This window comes from Macrosteles quadrilineatus, unplaced genomic scaffold, assembly GCF_028750875.1.
Source record: "Macrosteles quadrilineatus isolate MER2022 unplaced genomic scaffold, UCM_ALF_1.0 Scaffold_7__1_contigs__length_78375512, whole genome shotgun sequence".
In the NCBI taxonomy this organism is placed as follows: domain Eukaryota; kingdom Metazoa; phylum Arthropoda; class Insecta; order Hemiptera; family Cicadellidae; genus Macrosteles; species Macrosteles quadrilineatus.
Genome location: NW_026542600.1, coordinates 8,640,614 through 8,661,091, shown reverse-complemented (window position 1 = coordinate 8,661,091; position 20,478 = coordinate 8,640,614). Strand labels below are relative to the sequence as shown.

Genomic DNA, 20,478 nt, shown 5'->3' with positions numbered 1-20,478 from the left:
TAAGTAGGTCAAGGTCATTTCAAAATAATGCCAAAAGGAGAGATGGAGCAAAAATAAGCTCCATCTCTCCTTTTGTTGTAGTGGGGGAACTTAGTGTTTGTTTTATTTTCGTGTTTGTGTGTAAGTCTGAATTGGCTAAAGACCAATGTATCAGTCTTTTTGATCAGAGGCAGCGCAGCCAAAGGACTGTCCTCATGGTATTGATCAAAGACTCATTAGCAATAGCCGGAGCAGCGCAGTCAACGAACTGTCCCCATAAAAAGGTGTGAATGTCATCTATCTCAATTTGTTGTAGTGGGGGAACTTAGTGTTTGTTTTATTTTCATGTTTGTGTGTAAGTCTGAATTGGCTAAAGACCAATGTATCAGTCTTTTTGATCAGAGGCAGCGCAGCCAAAGGACTGTCCTCATGGTATTGATCAAAGACTCATTAGCAATAGCCGGAGCAGCGCAGTCAACGAACTGTCCCCATAAAAATGTGTGTATGTCAAAGAGAACTCTATGTCATGAATTTACTATTGGTTTCATGTTTTTGTTTTGTGTGAACGTTTTCAACTTACTAATGTCACTTAGAACTTTGTAACATACAATGATCAACTCAAATTGAAAATAAAATTACTAATAGGGACTTTATTATTTTGATACCTGAAATAGAACAACACACAATTAAGAAATGCAACACCCTTACCAAAGATACAAATACGCAAAACACCCTCTAACTACAAGCCAACAAATACTACAATCAACATGCTTCTAATATAACTACTAAGTGACAAGAACCTTAGGTTAGAGTGGTACCAACTCTAAACTAAGGGTCTCGTCTTTAGCCAGTTTGCCCATCCGGTCAGCTTCACCGGTTGTGCAAGACTGACAATCATCCGTCTGCTCGCAGCCCTTTTATACGCTCGGGTTGAGTGGTGGGGGTAGAACAACGCTGCACCTGCTTATGTAAATTAACTAGCGATAGTAGGTCCCTAGCTAGAATATATGCCCGGTCGGATTCAAACATATACAAGGCAGATCCATTACTACCGTTTTTATATTTTTTCCAAGATATTTTCAAAGTCCTGTAAGTAGGTCAAGGTCATTTAAAATAATACCAAAAGAAGAGATGGAGCAAACATGCTCTATCTCTCCTTCTGTTGTAGTGAGGAAAGAGTCTGTGTTTAGGTATAACAACAAAAGCTTAAAATTTAATTTAACCAAATGCAGAATAGTATGCAGGCCGTTGGACCTCTCAACTAATTACAAAATGGTCAACTTAAATTTTAAAATATATAATATTTAAAGTCACAAGAAAGTGTTCATTGTTAGCTGGACATAAGTAAACTACCAATGACAACGAAAAGTTTAAAATTTAATTTAACCAAATGCAGAATAGTATGCAGGCCGTTGGACCTCTCAACTAATTACAAAGTGGTCAACTTAAATTTTAAATATAGAATATTTACTGTCACAAGAAAGTTTTCATTGTTAGCTGACATAAGTAAACTACCAATGACAACGAAAAGTTTAAAATTTAATTTAACCAAATTCAGAATAGTATGCAGGCCGTTGGACCTCTCAACTAATTACAAAGTGGTCAACTTAAATTTTAAATATAGAATATTTACTGTCACAAGAAAGTTTTCATTGTTAGCTGACATAAGTAAACTACCAATGACAACGAAAAGTTTAAAATTTAATTTAACCAAATTCAGAATAGTATGCAGGCCGTTGGACCTCTCAACTAATTACAAAGTGGTCAACTTAAATTTTAAATATAGAATATTTACTGTCACAAGAAAGTTTTCATTGTTAGCTGACATAAGTAAACTACCAATGACAACGAAAAGTTTAAAATTTAATTTAACCAAATGCAGAATAGTATGCAGGCCGTTGGACCTCTCAACCAATTACAAAGTGGTCAACTTAAATTTTAAATATAGAATATTTACTGTCACAAGAAAGTTTTCATTGTTAGCTGACATAAGTAAACTACCAATGACAACGAAAAGTTTAAAATTTAATTTAACCAAATGCAGAATAGTATGCAGGCCGTTGGACCTCTCAACTAATTACAAAATGGTCAACATAAATTTTAAAATATAGAATATTTACAGTCACAAGAAAGTGTCCATTGTTAGCTGACATAAGTAAACTACCAATGACAACAAAGGTTTAAAAAATTTAATTTAACCAAATGCAGAATAGTATGCAGGCCGTTGGACCTCTCAACTAATTACAAAATGGTCAACTTAAATTTTAAAATATAGAATATTTAAAGTCACAAGAAAGTGTTCATTGTTAGCTGACATAAGTAAACTACCAATGACAACGAAAAGTTTAAAATTTAATTTAACCAAATGCAGAATAGTATGCAGGCCGTTGGACCTCTCAACTAATTACAAAATGGTCAACTTAAATTTTAAAATATAGAATATTTAAAGTCACAAGAAAGTGTTCATTGTTAGCTGACATAAGTAAACTACCAATGACAACGAAAAGTTTAAAATTTAATTTAACCAAATGCAGATTAGTATGCAGGCCGTTGGACCTCTCAACTAATTACAATATGGTCAACTTAAATTTTAAAATATAGAATATTTACAGTCACAAGAAAGTGTTCATTGTTAGCTGACATAAGTAAACTACCAATGACAACAAAAGTTTAAAATTTAATTTAACCAAATGCAGAATAGTATGCAGGCCGTTGGACCTCTCAACTAATTACAAAATGGTCAACTTAAATTTTAAATATAGAATATTTACAGTCACAAAAGATTGTTCATTTTAATGGGGGACTTCTTTATCCTTTGTTAGCTGAAATATCACATGATTAGAAAAATACAACACTCTGCGCAATTCAAGTACTAAAGACACGATGCACTCCATAAAGTAAAACCATCTAAGATACAAGCTAAAAAAACAACATGCAGCACATGCTATTGACTAAAACATTAAGTTAGATTGGCCAAATCTAACGAAAGGTTTTAATCAAAAGTCAGTCAGTCTACACTCAACCAGTCAGCTGTGCCAGTTGGGTGAGACTGACTACAGTCCGTTCGCTGCCGCTACTTTTATCCGCGAGCCAGTTGGGAGGGGGTCGGTTGGGAGGTTTACCCTGCTTCGCGGGTAAATTTCCCTACTGTCGGGTAATTCTACCTACTAAGTAAGGAAGTCTCCAAACCTCCAACATCACATCATTCAGTGTCGAACCTTCAACGAAGACTGTTCACATATGCTAGCTCTGTTCTGATGTTAACTATGGATAAGCCAAGTACAATCACACAAGATAAACTAAAGAGAATAAAAGAAGATTTAAAGAAATCTACTACTACTAAAACTAGCAATTTTCGCAAGTCAATGTCACTACGTCTAAAGTTTCAGAAGCAAATTAAATTACCACTACATTGGAATGCATCAGGATCAAATTATTCCAGTCAATTATCACCCGAAGCCATATGTCAAGAAATGAAGCTTCCTCAACTAGTAAGTCCAATAGAAACAGAAAAAGTAACATTTAAATATCTGTTACAAAACAAACATTATCAATTAGTAGAACAAAGACAAAACGAAAATGGTAAAACGTTTATTTTCTTTTATGACAACAAGTTTTTAGAGGTTTGCTTTCCGACACGATTAAATGTGCCAAAGCCTCCTGACGTTGAAGATGGCAAACTAATTTATTTGATTCGCACAAGTCAGGACACATGGAATTGGGTATAATTCACTTAAAAAAAAAAACAGTCTTTCTAAAGACTTCATTATATAAACATATTTTGACCACAAAGTCTGATCTGTCAAACTGTTTAACAAAATATAAACGATATTTAATTTTACTTTATTTTTTACGTCACGGTCTCCAGTACCCGCAATACACCACTACTTAAGGTTTTTTTTAAGACCAACAAATATTTACTAACATGGGGAAAATATATCTACTATTTTTGGAACGTATTTCTGTATAAACATCTTTTAACCACAAACAGCTAACCTGCGACTATCTAACATAAGATATAAATTAAAATTGGTTTTTACAATACCTTGTGTTGTTGAGTCAATCGAGGTGTAGTATTACGATGGCATCAACGATGCAAACGATAGACCCAGGACCGTACAACACTCCGCCGCTATGTCCGAAAGCAAACTGTAGAACTGTGGATACAAATCCACATGGAGGTAAAGTAGGGGCATATGCCCTTGATCCACTGCCGCCACACTTTCCCTCGACCGACGGCCTCAGCCTAATTCACGGCAATCGCGGTGACACAACCTTGCGCCGCGGGCACTAGTACAATACTGTAGGCTACTGTTAAAATGTTTCCGTCGACAATATGATTTTAACTCAATTTATTGTCTGTACATGTAAGCTGTGTTTTGGTTTAAAACCTTGGTGTAGCTGTTGGTTGATATTCCCAATACATTTAAGACAATTGCAAACGAACAAGTATTAGCTATTTAAACACACTACTGTACAGACAGCTGTTTCATCCCCTATCCATTACCACCAGCTCCTACCACCTGTATCCTGTTACCACCTGCTTGCTGCACTTATGACGACGTACGCTAATTTTATACAAAACGTCACAAGTGACGTATCACCGGAAATCCGCTATAACTACGCCATTTCCGCCCCTATCTTCAAAACAGCTGATGGCGGAGAAACCCTAATAATGGTCTACTTATTATCACAATGCCAAATACAATTGGTGGTTGGTGGGATTAGAACCCAAGTCTTCAGGTTAGAATGTCCATGTTTAAACAGCAAGACCAGCTGCACCCAATCCCAATGTTCACTGATAAGTGAGTTTAACAAACTTTATAATGGATGAATTTTGTTTTACGACGATAAAAATTCCATCAACATGAGATGAAAGGAAGAAGTTAAGCATCTCTAGGATATTATAGTCCCTTTATGACTCTTTAATCAAAATTTGTATCCAAATTATAAATTGTTTACGGCAACAGAAGTTTATGTACAAATTCCATGGTATTTGTATTATACACAAGAGGATGCATTCATAAAGTGATATTTTAATCTTTGAAAAGATTCGTTTGAAATTGCTCCATTAAGTTTCTTTCATACATAAGCTGTTCCTAATATACTATATATATAGGGGGAGAAAGTAAAAAGGATATGTGTAGGTCATTCAGTAAATCACCTTTAAACCATTTTAGGAATCAAAAATAATAACTTAGATCGTTTTAGGAGCTAAACGTACGCACATACAGACAGATTAACCTTAAGAAACCACTATGAGCTATTTTCACCGAGAAACCTTGAGAAACGACATGAATGTTTTAAACCCATTTTATGAACAACATAGTAATCAGAAGGCTAAATGACTTAAAAAAAGAAAACATATTTTTCCATACTGTACTGTTTACGAAATTATTTTGTTCTTTTTATACATAAATGAATTGTTACTTAAAGAAGCATTAATAAAAAAACTTTTTCTAAAAAATAACAGAAAGAAAATATTGTACAATTGAAATAATAATGTAACTTTATTGTGCAAATATTTCATTCTTTATGACCCGTTGTTTCATTCCATCTTGGCAGTAAGATTTCTGACAAGGTTTTTACATTAGAGTGGAAAACTACTTAAAGTGTATCTAACTAAGAGATTTATATCAACAATTTAAATTATAAACATTATTAATCAAAACAACCTGATATTAGAAGACTGTTAATTTCGTTGATTTTCCTAAAACAAATTTTAACAAATGTTTTTTAAAAGCCAAGAAGTTAGCACGCAACGCATATTCTTTTCTTAGGAAGAAACATGTTTTTTAGGAGCGAATTTTCCTATAGGTAAGTAGCTATTACCGCAAGTGGCACGGTAAGAACTAGCCCCGGGACCGATTTAATTTTTATTTTGATGTCCCCATAGGCCAAAACCACCATCCATTCAAATTTATATATATATATGTCCGTGAACGCGATAACTTAAGTAATTTTTGTCCGATTTTGATGAAATTTGGTTTGAAGTTGTAAGACGGAATAAAATTGAATGAGTTCGCGCACCAGCATGATCGGACCATGGGAACGGGGTTTCACGGGGGTTCTTTTTGATAATTTTTAGACGGTGAGACCGATTGTATTATAGACTGACTGTGATGTATTCTTGCACTGACGATGTCTTTTTTAACGTTCTGTTATTTAATGGCAAGTCAATGTTCTTCATTCTTAAGGGGAAATGAATGAAAAATCAGATTTGTTGATTTCTCCAAGTTTTTTAGATTCGTAGTCTTTGAGCAACGGCCAATCTCGATGAAAAATAACCATCATTGCTGACGTTTCGGCTTCGATGCAGAGTGCTCTCTTCAGGGTGATTTTACTCCGCGTTCAATTTGTTGACAAATTCACCCTGAGGATGGGTACTCTATATTGATGCCGAAACGTTGGTCAATAATAATAATAGTGTTTGCCGAGTTTAACACCATCGATAACAGAAGATCACGAATCTACAAGTAGTGATCGTTAAAGCATATCCAGGAAGATTTTTCAAGATTTGTTAGACTTACTTGCTGAAGAGGCGTAGAACCACGCAGATGATGATGAACATGAGACACATGGCGACCAAGATGGCGATCATGATCGGGTCCACGTATTTCTCAGGCTCTGGAGGCTTGTAGTCCGCTACAAAAACAAAATAGAGTAAGAATACGGTTGACTATGACAAGAAAGCCATCAATTAAATCGTGCTCAAAGAATTTTTACTTCGTAGGACAATGTTCCGAAAAGGTTGCGGACATAAGGAACTGATTAGAAAGAATGTGCAAGGTCAGGCATAGTAAAATGCATTTTTCTTGAAGGCAAAGTTCCAAAAACCTTAAGCCTTGCATTTTCCGTCCGCAAAGGCAGATCTTTGTGTGGAACGTAGTTAGCAAAGCAAGGGGTAAGTCAATACAGTATAAGGGTGGACTGTAGTGATAAAAAGTGGTGGTAGAATCCGAACCCACGACATGGCTGCAGACTGAGCCACCAACTCACTAAACAGTAAACATTACTGAAAAATTCCGGAATTTAGCGGAAAACGGCTGTGTACATTGTACCACTACCATTTTTGAGGGAATCAGCTGCTTCCCTACTTCACATTATGAATTTATGAGCGAATGATTGACATATTGAATAAAAATAATTTATGTAAACGGGCAAAGAGAGGGGTAAGATGGGACTTTCTTAACCTATATATGTATAGGCTATTACAGATACAGTACTTACTCACATACTTAGTCACAAACCCTATTTCACTTATATAATTGAAATGTTTTTAAAAAGATTTTCTGTGGGTTTCACAGTTAGACGTGCTAATTTTAGGTTTATGTCTATCTTATTATGAATTTTGATTACTGAAGGCATTATTTAGTTAAGCCCCGTTCACACGGGGCGAGTTTACAAGCTACACGCCGGCTTTTTTACACGCAGCTAGTAAAATAGCTCAGTGTGAACGACGTACTCGCTCAAAAGCTGCTTGTAAAAAAGCTCTGGAAAAAGTTGACGCTGCCGCTACTTTACACGCCAACTCGCCAGCTTTTGAGCGAGTAGGCTTGTAAAGTAGCCCAGTGTGAACACAGTTGCTTGTGCTTGTGCGCTTGTTACTCAAAGATGTTGGAGGATTTGGTTCAAGCCAGCTACTGAGCGAGTGGAAAAAGCATCGTGTGAACGACTACAAGCGCACTCGCCGACTCGCCGGCGTCTTTCTACACGTCTGCGAGTTGGCGAGTGGACAAGCTCCGTGTGAACGAATACAAGCACACTCGCCAACTCGCCGGCTTCTTACACGCTGGCGAGTAGCTTGTAAACTCGCCCCGTGTGAACGGGCCTTAATAGGCTGTTTTCAATCTAAATTGTGGTACTGAAACTGGTGTAGAGGACATCAGCTGTTCAATTATTTGTTGCTCGTATCATTGACAACATCAGCTGTTCAATTGTTTGTTGCTAGTATCATTGACAACATCAGCTGTTTAATTGTTTGTTGCTCGTATCATTGACAACATCAGCTGTTCAATTGTTTGTTGTTCGTATCATTAACAACATCAGCTGTTTAATTGTTTCTTGTTCGTATCACAGCTGCAAACCTGCGTACGGTTACTTTGAGAATACAGTAAACTGACATTGTTCGTTCGTAAATAACCTATTGAACGGAGAACAGATAGTCCGTAGAGTTTAACATATTAATACCCATAGTTAGAATAGTTATGGTATGTTTTATAGTCAATAGCATGGAAAAAAAAACAGAAAAAAATATTTTAAAGTTAAAAGGGTTGAATAATTATTTAAATGTTATAACTTGTGTTAATATTTTATGAAGTGTTTACGCACTTCATATAAAATCAAAATCTTAAAGATCGACAAAACAAAGTAAATTAAAACAAGATTTCCCACCCGATTTCTTATTCTAAGAAAAAAATCCTCTTTTCATATTAACGATAAAAATCAGTATAAGTTTTTTACTTAACAGAACATAGAAATTGTAAAAGTATTCAGCATTTTGTAAAATACCAACGTCACATAAATTGGTACTTAATACTGACTCAAATTGCCATTGGCAGACTTCCAACCAGACACTGTAGACATTGGCACCACAAAAGTTACGATGTTTGATCAGTTCTCATGTTGACGATATAAAAGGGTTCTGATGTTTAATTTATTCTGCTGTTGATTCATTAAACAGTGATTATATTTAGAGTCGACAAGAGTTACCAATAGAAAAAATACCTCTTGAAACAGGTAAAATATAAATAAAACCATGTTAAATTGTACAGGGTGGTCATATATAATTATTGTACACATTTTATGATAAAATAAATAAATAACCAAGATATATGAGAACTGTTTCATTAAATGGCAAATTCAAAACAGTGTTATAAAGTAACAAAAAAATAATTATAAAAATGACAGCAATTATGAAAAGTAGTTATAAAAGGACTGTAAAGATCACTTAAACTGTTATTGTAAGTTATGTTATTCTGAGGTGAAGACCCTTTAGACTATATGTTGGACACTTCCCAGTCGTTTGAACTGTCTGTACCACCATTTTATAGAATTGTTACACGGAGAATTACGGTCATACTCTAAACGAAGCATTCTTCGAACAGTTATTATAGATTTGCTTTCATGAAACCAAAGAGTTTTTATTGCACACTAGTAATTTTGTTACTTAAGTCAGTTTAAGGTTTGATTTAACAAAATGTCATACACAGCTGGTGGAGAAAGGTCCATTGTTGGTTTTACCATGCTAACTATGCCATGCTATCCATGCTGACTATGCCACAACACAAGTCATTGAGAAAAAAACATAACATACAATCACTGTTTAAGTGATGTTTACACACTTTTTATAACCACTTTTTATAATTACTAAAATTTATATAATTATTGTTTTGCAGTTATTGTATGTATGTAGTTATTGTTATTGTTTGTATGTAGTTATTGTTATTATTGTATAAAACCATTTTAAATTTACTGTTCAATGAAACAATTCCCATTTTTCTAAGTTGCTTGGTTATTTGTTTATATCATCTTAAAATGTGTCCAATAATTTATGAACACTCTGTATAATAAATGTGAAATGTCGTATTAACAATTAAATGTATTGGATAATAAACACGAATAAAGTCTGATTATTTAGAATAGAGTCTAAAATAGTAACAATATAAAAAAAAGACTCCATGAACCAAACAATACTAAAATAAAACTTTATTAATCGACAATCGTATAAAAAAATGTGAAATGTTGTATTAACAATTAAATTGTGTAGTAAATATGAATATCATCTTGACAAGAATTGTTAATGTTATTAAAATTAAGAAAAGTTGATTAAATATAAGTCTAACAACATTTCAAACATATATTTACACTATTTCCATTTACTATACGGTAAATACATAAAATATGGTAAGTAGAGATTTATTTCGACTGGGCATCCGCCTATTGGGTCAGATGATGATTCAAAATTGAAATCGATGAAATGAATTTAAATTTTTCCAATGCATGTTGATTAAATTACAGGGCCAAAACATTTGTAGGGAAACTAAACATATTAAAGAATGGTTTTATACTTTACATGCTGATTATTTCATCGTTAATACATTATTTTAAATTTTATTATTTAAGTTTCCTGCACACAAAATCAAGACTGGATGCCAATAAATTCTTAAGAGTTTAGTTAATCAAAAGTTGTTTGCCATCATTGATGACCAAACAAACAACAAATACACATTTTTATAAAATCCAAAATGTCAAACTAAAATTTATCTGAGCGGTCGGAAACAAATTAAGAAGGACTTGGGTTAACTCCATAGTTAACCAACCCATTGGGAGGATAGCTTGTGCATTTGCTAATTTCCCATTAACACCTCCATATGTAAATCTTAAATAGCTTCATGAAAATATTACACTGAATAAAAAAATAAGTATTCTACAAAATTTTACATAACATTCTTTATGAACCAATTCAACATGTAAGTAACTAAAACAAAACACTGTAAATTCGTTGATACTTGCAGTGGATACTTGAGATAAAATCTATAGTACCCACTTCAATCGAGTTGGGCAAGAGATCATAACGTCATCACTACTCAAGTCAAGAGATTTGATTTGTTCTTACGATTGCCTGTTTAACCTTAGCCACTCAGATTATATTCTTAAGTATCACATTGAGTACTACAGATGTATTACTTACCTACACACTCGTACTTATCATGTTTGAGAACGGCTGTCATCTCGAAGCGACACGCACACCGACCATCCTTGCATTCTGTTTGAATCACCTTCACTTCACACTGTTCATTGAAGAAACACGATTCGTTGATGTTGACCGCTGAAACAACATCAAAATATGTTAGAAGCAGTTTTTGTAAGTTTAGGAAAGTAAATAAAATATCTTCGGTCTATGGTCCAAAGTTAATCATCTATCATCACTGAACTCGGATTAAAGAACAGACAGTAAATGCTCGAGGGTTCGATCACTTTAAGCAAATCATTATCTCGATAAGAATCTCATTAATCATAGTTTAATTGATTTTTATCACAAAAGAAATCTTTGATCTCGATTTTGATCAAGTTTTGCAAACATTCATTTTCAGATGGATCTCATTGGCCTTCATGAATCTTGGACTATACAATACTAGAACAGTTTTACCACACCATATTTTATACCAGTTCTTAATTAGGTTACTTCATTATCGGTTTGACATCACATAACACACTCTGCTGTAAAAGTTTGGGAATCTATTATAATTTCGATTATAATCTACGAATGGATAATAAAATATCTATGTCGATACAGAGTCAGTTATAGAATAATAATTAGGGTTAATTAATCGTGAAGATGATCATCCTGACTTGATGGTGTCCATCAACAATGGAGGTCAGGACATAAACAACCCAGTCGGTGATTGGATGTTAAATATTAATTTCTCATTAGAACACCATAACGTAGACGACGTTTTCCATTAACACAGCTGAAACTGTGTAAGGCTTTTATACTGAGATGAAACTAAAACTTGACGCATAAAGAATATTATAAAAGGGGTTAGTGTTTGCAAGCAAATCAATAAATAAAATTGTCAATTAAATGAAATCGTCACTTATTAAATTTAATACTACCAATAATGAAGTACCATTAATAACTAAAAAATAAAGTTAGTATGGATAATTTATGGTAGGACTTTGGTTAAGAAATGTTCTGTTTTAGCGAATAAAATAACCCAATCCATCCTGTTAAAATATATTTGTATTGTTAGAGGTGAAGTAGACCACTCAGTACTGAGTATCCATTATCAGCTCTACAGGAGTCCTCTATCACTAAGTGACTCACCACACACACAGATATACTGTGGTAGTATATCACAACTTGTACATGTATTGTTAGAGGTGAAGTAGACCACTCAGTACTGAGTATCCATTATCAGCTCTACAGGAGTCCTCTATCACTAAGTGACTCACTACACACACATATATACTGTGGTAGTATATCACAACTAGTTGTACATGTATTTTTAGAGGTGAAGTAGACCACTCAGTACTGAGTATCCATTATCAGCTCTACAGGAGTCCTCTATCACTAAGTGACTCACTACACACACATATATACTGTGGTAGTATATCACAACTTGTACATGAATTGTTAGAGGTAAAGTAGACCACTCAGTACTGAGTATCCATTATCAGCTCTACAGGAGTCCTATATCACTAAGTGACTCACTACACACACAGATATACTGTGGTAGTATATGACAACTTGTACATGAATTGTTAGAGGTAAAGTAGACCACTCAGTACTGAGTATCCATTATCAGCTCTACAGGAGTCCTCTATCACTAAGTGACAAACTACACACACAGATATACTGTGGTAGTATATCACAACTTGTACATGAATTGTTAGAGGTAAAGTAGACCACTCAGTACTGAGTATCCATTATCAGCTCTACAGGAGTCCTCTATCACTAAGTGACTCACTACACACATAGATATACTGTCGTAATGTATCACAACTTGTACATGAATTGTTAGAGGTGTAGTAGACCACTCAGTACTGAGTATCCATTATCAGCTCTACAGGAGTCCTCTATCACTAAGTGACTCACTACACACACAGATATACTGTGGTAGTATATCACAACTAGTTGTACATGTATTGTTAAAGGTGAAGTAGACCACTCAGCACTGAGTATCCATTATCAGCTCTACAGGAGTCCACTATCACTAAGAGACTCACTACACACACATATATACTGTTGTAATATATCACAACTTGTACATGAATTGTTAGAGGTGAAGTAGACCACTCAGTACTGAGTATCCATTATCAGCTCTTCAGGAGTCCACTATCACTAAGAGACTCACTACACACACAGATATACTGTGGTAGTATATCACAACTTGTACATGTATTGTTAGAGGTAAAGTAGACCACTCAGTACTGAGTATCCATTATCAGCTCTACAGGAGTCCTCTATCACTAAGTGACTCACTACACACACAGATATACTGTGGTAGTATATCACAACTTGTACATGAATTGTTAGAGGTGAAGTAGACCACTCAGTACTGAGTATCCATTATCAGCTCTACAGGAGTCCTCTATCACTAAGTGACTCACTACACACACAGATATACTGTGGTAGTATATCACAACTTGTACATGAATTGTTAGAGGTAAAGTAGACCACTCAGTACTGAGTATCCATTATCAGCTCTACAGGAGTCCTCTATCACTCTAAGTGACTCACTACACACACAGATATACTGTGGTAGTATATCATAACTTGTACATGAATTGTTAGAGGTAAAGTAGACCACTCAGTACTGAGTATCCATTATCAGCTCTACAGGAGTCCTCTATCACTAAGTGACTCACTACACGCAAAGATATACTATAGTAGTATATCACAACTAGTCGTGCATGTATTGTTAGAGGTAAAGTAGACCACTCAGTACTGAGTATCCATTATCAGCTCTACAGGAGTCCTCTATCACTAAGTGACTCATTACACACACAGATATACTGTGGTAGTATATCACAACTAGTTGTGCATGTATTGTTAGAGGTGAAGTAGACCACTCAGTACTGAGTATCCATTATCAGATCTGCAGGAGTCCTCTATCACTAAGTGACTCACTACACACACAGATATACTGTGGTAGTATATCACAACTAATTGTGCATGTATTGTTAGAGGTGAGGTAGACCACTCAGTACTGAGTATCCATTATCAGCTCTACAGGAGTCCTCTATCACTAAGTGACTCACTACAAACACAGATGTACTGTGGTAGTGTATCAAAACTAGTTGTACATGTATTGTTAGAGGTGAGGTAGACCACTCAGTACTGAGTATCCATTATCAGCTCTACATGAGTCCTCTATCACTAAGTGACTCACTACACACACAGATGTACTGTGGTAGTGTATCACAACTAGTTGTACATGTATTATTAGAGGTGAAGTAGACCACTCAGTACTGAGTATCCATTATCAGCGCTACAGGGGTCCTCTATCACTAAGTGACTCACTACACACACAGATATACTGTGGTAGTATATCACAACTAGTCGTGCATGTATTGTTAGAGGTGAAGTAGACCACTGGGTACTCAGTATCCATTATCAGCTCTACATGAGTCCTCTATCACTAAGTGACTAACTACACACACAGATGTACTGTGGTAGTATATCACAACTAATTGTGCATGTATTGTTAGAGGTGAGGTAGACAACTCAGTACTGAGTATCCATTATCAGCTCTACATGAGTCCTCTATCACTAAGTGACTCACTACACACACAGATGTACTGTGGTAGTGTATCACAACTTGTACATGAATTGTTAGAGGTAAAGTAGACCACTCAGTACTGAGTATCCATTATCAGCTCTACAGGAGTCCTCTATCACTAAGTGACTCACTACACACACAGATGTACTGTGGTAGTGTATCACAACTAGTTGTACATGTATTGTTAGATGTAAGGTAGACCACTCAGTACTGAGTATCCATTATCAGCTCTACAGGAGTCCTCTATCACTAAGTGACTCACTACACATACAGATATACTGTGGTAGTATATCACAACTAGTTGTACATGTATTGTTAGAGGTAAAGTAGACCACTCAGTACTGAGTATCCATTATCAGCTCTACAGGAGTCCTCTATCACTAAGTGACTCACTACACACACAGATATACTGTGGTAGTATATCACAACTTGTACATGAATTGTTAGAGGTGAAGTAGACCACTCAGTACTGAGTATCCATTATCAGCTCTACAGGAGTCCTCTATCACTAAGTGACTCACTACACACACAGATATACTGTGGTAGTATATCACAACTTGTACATGAATTGTTAGAGGTAAAGTAGACCACTCAGTACTGAGTATCCATTATCAGCTCTACAGGAGTCCTCTATCACTCTAAGTGACTCACTACACACACAGATATACTGTGGTAGTATATCACAACTTGTACATGAATTGTTAGAGGTAAAGTAGACCACTCAGTACTGAGTATCCATTATCAGCTCTACAGGAGTCCTCTATCACTAAGTGACTCACTACACGCAAAGATATACCATAGTAGTATATCACAACTAGTCGTGCATGTATTGTTAGACGTAAAGTAGACCACTCAGTACTGAGTATCCATTATCAGCTCTACAGGAGTCCTCTATCACTAAGTGACTCATTACACACACAGATATACTGTGGTAGTATATCACAACTAGTTGTGCATGTATTGTTAGAGGTGAAGTAGACCACTCAGTACTGAGTATCCATTATCAGATCTGCAGGAGTCCTCTATCACTAAGTGACTCACTACACACACAGATATACTGTGGTAGTATATCACAACTAATTGTGCATGTATTGTTAGAGGTGAGGTAGACCACTCAGTACTGAGTATCCATTATCAGCTCTACAGGAGTCCTCTATCACTAAGTGACTCACTACAAACACAGATGTACTGTGGTAGTGTATCACAACTAGTTGTACATGTATTGTTAGAGGTGAGGTAGACCACTCAGTACTGAGTATCCATTATCAGCTCTACATGAGTCCTCTATCACTAAGTGACTCACTACACACACAGATGTACTGTGGTAGTGTATCACAACTAGTTGTACATGTATTATTAGAGGTGAAGTAGACCACTCAGTACTGAGTATCCATTATCAGCTCTACAGGAGTCCTCTATCACTAAGTGACTCACTACACACACAGATATACTGTGGTAGTATATCACAACTAGTCGTGCATGTATTGTTAGAGGTGAAGTAGACCACTGGGTACTCAGTATCCATTATCAGCTCTACATGAGTCCTCTATCACTAAGTGACTAACTACACACACAGATGTACTGTGGTAGTATATCACAACTAATTGTGCATGTATTGTTAGAGGTGAGGTAGACCACTCAGTACTGAGTATCCATTATCAGCTCTACATGAGTCCTCTATCACTAAGTGACTCACTACACACACAGATGTACTGTGGTAGTGTATCACAACTTGTACATGAATTGTTAGAGGTAAAGTAGACCACTCAGTACTGAGTATCCATTATCAGCTCTACAGGAGTCCTCTATCACTAAGTGACTCACTACACACACAGATGTACTGTGGTAGTGTATCACAACTAGTTGTACATGTATTGTTAGAGGTAAGGTAGACCACTCAGTACTGAGTATCCATTATCAGCTCTACAGGAGTCCTCTATCACTAAGTGACTCACTACACACACAGATATACTGTGGTAGTATATCACAACTAGTTGTACATGTATTGTTAGAGGTAAAGTAGACCACTCAGTACTGAGTATCCATTATCAGCTCTACAGGAGTCCTCTATCACTAAGTGACTAACTACACACACAGATATACTGTGGTAGTATATCACAGCTTATACATGTATTGATTTTTAAGTTTTTAGCCATTAATGACATCCATCAACTAATTTACTTATCAATATTTCTAATTAGCTATTTATTGGTTTTCATAGGTTAATCCCTGAGCCTAAACAGATGTTTGCCTACATTATTTTTAGTTCATATGATAGATTTTATAATTTCAAATAAATTTTATGATACTCTTTCATACAGCCCAAACAGAAATACAAATTAATATTTGAAACGAAGTTTGGCAGTTAAAATTCTGTTTATGGGGCAATTATTTTTTTTTAATGTAAGGACACTTAAATAAAATAAAAATAAAAATTAATAAGTTTTTTAATTATCGATTTATATGATTTAATTGATTCATATAAGAAATTGTGTTTGCAGTTATATCGTACTACCCCCATAAAATGTTTAAGTGCACAACTGCTGTACAAATTTATTCAACACCGAGTCTTAAAACCAATCATCATTATAGTCGAAAGTTTAGTATGTTTTGTCCTGCTATTCATAACTTACAAAATGATCTCCCAACGAAAAACAGAAAAAATATATGCTTCCTTTAAAAAAATAAATACTCCTTTATGAACAATGATGATTTACAAACGCTATGAAGCTTTGGTTTTATGGTATAAAGGTTTACGACTTGAAACACAGTTTTTACTGAGCGAGATGATGATTAAGGATTCCAATGGATCATAACTTATGCAGAGTTTTGACTCTATTAGGGCTAATGTCTTGGCAGGAGGGGGAGGGCTAGAGGGTTGAGGAGGCCTCCCTCTTTATAAATATAATTATGGTAATAGGATTAGAGAGAAAGTTTTGTATGAGTCAATTAGCTGGACTTACAATCTTCCATCTAATTTTCTGAGTGGTTGGCCTAATGAAACAAGACAACTTTTAAACTACTACTCATTTAGTATGGGAATGTTTTGGTACAGTGTGATATTTAAAAGATTTTTTTACATTATAAAGTACACAATGTTCAGTGATTAATTTAATGAAATTATTTTAAATAGGCTTAAGTACTCAAATTTAGATATGTACACAATATGTTTTAAATAAAATCTTACTATAATGTCTATAAATATATCTACTAATACAGGTTTATAAGTATTTTAAAATATCCAAAAGTTATATGGTATGATTATACTAGACATATATGTTCAAGATGTATCAATACAGTTATGTGAATAGACTTTGTGATAAGTTTGAAAAGTTATTGCAATAAGAAGCTATTTTCAACATGATATTTAATCAAACTATATATTAGTTTGGCATATATTTCAGTATTCAACAGTCATGAAATCACATACATCATAATCAAAGGAACTAGCTGTATAGCCAATATTGAAGTTTCTTGCTTAGATTTTTGTACATAATTAAAATGACCTGATTTTGATTAAATGTGATGCAAACGTGTAAACCTAAGTTTAGTAGTACAATCAAGGGAACCATGATGATCGGACTATGGGAACTGGGTTTTATGGGGGGTATTTTATTTCTAAACCATTTTGTAGGGCTTGAAAATGAAAGGTAAATTAGCATACTAAAGCGTTGTTGTACGCAAAATGGTCAAGTAAAAGAAAACTGTAATTTAAAAATGTCTATGTTTTTCTTATGGAGCATCAGCAAGGCGTTGTAATTTTCTTGTTCATGGATATAGTTTTATAAAATTTGGCAAATATACTACCAATTTTTACCTCCAAAAATTTAATTTTGTAACTTCTTTCCAGACTACCCAAAAGGTAATATAGAGCTTGATAAACCAATAATTTTATATATTGAAGCGGTGTTTCATGCATAACGGTTAAGCAGGTAATTCTAAATAATGTACATTAAAAATTCCTGTCGTATGAAGAATAAATACACTGTTGTAGTTTTATAATTTGGCAAATTAGTTTATTTCATCCTGAGCTATCAACATTTCACAAAAACGCTGTATTACCTTCACTGTAACAGCAAACCTAAGTACTCAAAGTATTGTTTATTTAAATAGGGAACAGATCTGACAAGGGAATAATTTAGTTAAAATTCAACCAAGTAAATATAAATTTGCTTATTATGCAGGTTCGCTGCATCGATGTTATTTGACTCATTCTAGGCTAAAATTATGGTCAAATACTTATCCATTCGGTAAGTGACTGGCATTTTGTCACATTGCAAATTTCACTAAAATAGATACACATTTGTCGAGACTGATATATTTTATTTACTTTCCGTAAATTTAATAACACGTACAATGCTGATCAAGAAGTTATTTACTTAAATATTGCAATGTAAAGATATGTTAGTACCTAATTTTAGTATTTAATCATCATTGCATTCTTGGAGTAATACATTTGAACCCAGATGCGGTGGACTAACAAATGTTCGCATATCATAGTTAAACAGGAAGGAAACCTTTTTTAAAACCTAAAACATATAAGAATTTCCTTTTTAGTTCTAACAACAATGAAGTATGACGAAAACACAATTCATCATTTTTCACCTCTTAAACTAGATCTTGTGTACGAAACGGCTATTTAGGCCATGGTGATGAAATGCACATTATTTTGGGTGCAAAAATATTATAATTTGATTCTTTTAGCGAATTTCCCATGTAGGGAATAAACTGTTACCGTAGTACTCATGGTAAGACCTGGACCCGGGACTGATTTACTTTTTCGTTTTGAGGTCCCTAGAGGCCAAAAACACCAAACAGCAAACCTAAGTACTCGTTAAACTAATTCTAAATAAATAGGGAAAAAATGTGGTATTTTTAAGGAGAAATTTTTGTGTAAATCCAATCAGGCAAATGAAAGGTCGCTTAGTCTGCAGGTTTGCTGCGGCGGGGGTATTAGTCATCTCCTCCTCTCATAAAAATTGCCCATTCAAAAACACAGGTTTGGGAAGTTTCAATGTATTAATTGAAATATTTTTATGATGTTAAGATAAAACCGACATCACTCTGAAGTGGGAAAGCCAATAGATCATATCTCATTATCGTTTCTCGTCGGGGACGCCATTTGGGGTAACGAACAGGCTTATCGAGCAGTGTCTTCCACTTTCGCAAACTCCATTAAGGCATTCGCTTTACATTTTTCAATGGCATCGTTATCTTTTCATGCCACTGCTTGTGTTTTTAATTTGTTTTCTTTTCATGCCACAGTTTGTGATTTAGAGAATTTCCCATATAGGGAATAAGCTATAACCGTAGTACTCATGGTAAGACCTGGATTCGGGACCGATTTACTTTTTCGTAGAGGCAAAAAACACCATCCGTTCAAATTCATATGTATATTTATATATGTGTCCGTTAGTACGATAACTCGAGCAAAAATGATCCGATTTTGATGAAATTTGGTATAAACGTGTAAACTTACATTTACTCGAACAAGTTCACGAACCAGCATGATCGGACTATAGGAACAGGGGTTTATGGGGGGTTTTATGGGGTGAAAATGGGTTTTTCTCATTTTTCACCCTGAAAACATAAGATTTTGCAATGTCCTTCCAAACCTTTTTGTAGAGCTTGAAAAAAACAAATAATTTAGTATATTGAAGCATTGTTGTATGCCTAACGGTTACGGAAAAAATCCCAAACAAATGTAAATTTAAAATTACCATGTTATTCTTATATAGAATAAATAAACTGTTGTAACTTGTCTATGGACATATTTTAATGCAGTTTTGAGATTTTGTTTACTGTTATCGCCCTATTTTATTCCCTGTAGCAGCAAACCTAAGTACTCATAAAAATTAATGATATATCTAAATAAGAAATAAATCTGACAATAAGGGAATAATTTAGTGGAATTCCAGCCATGTAGATGGAAATTCGCTTAGTCTGCAGGTTTGCTACGGCGGGGGTATTTATTTAAACTAATGTAATAATTAGTTTGGCAATTTCAACCTAAAAATATATTCAAATAATTAAGTATATTATTTCAATATTTAAGTATTGTACGTTTCATGATTCGAAATCATTTACTGCAAATACTTTATAGAAACGAAAAACAAATTTCCTGTGTATATTTTGTTGTATAACTATGGTGTTATTAAATAATTTATTTTATTACAAAATAATTTTTACAAAAAGTAAAATGTAATTTTTT

General features: G+C 34.5%; 1 protein-coding gene across 1 annotated transcript in view; it reads right to left on the bottom strand.

Moving 5' to 3' along the window:
• Positions 1 to 6,505: 6,505 nt before the first annotated feature.
• LOC128998601 (uncharacterized) overlaps positions 6,506 to 20,478 on the bottom strand; it is a 163,078-nt gene continuing 149,105 nt past the window's right edge. Inside the window, exons 4-5 of the mRNA XM_054424811.1 lie at positions 10,673 to 10,810; positions 6,506 to 6,624 (exon numbers count right to left, since the gene is read on the bottom strand). Coding sequence (XP_054280786.1) covers positions 6,506 to 6,624; positions 10,673 to 10,810 — 257 coding nt within the window. The remainder of the gene's footprint in view (positions 6,625 to 10,672; positions 10,811 to 20,478) is intronic.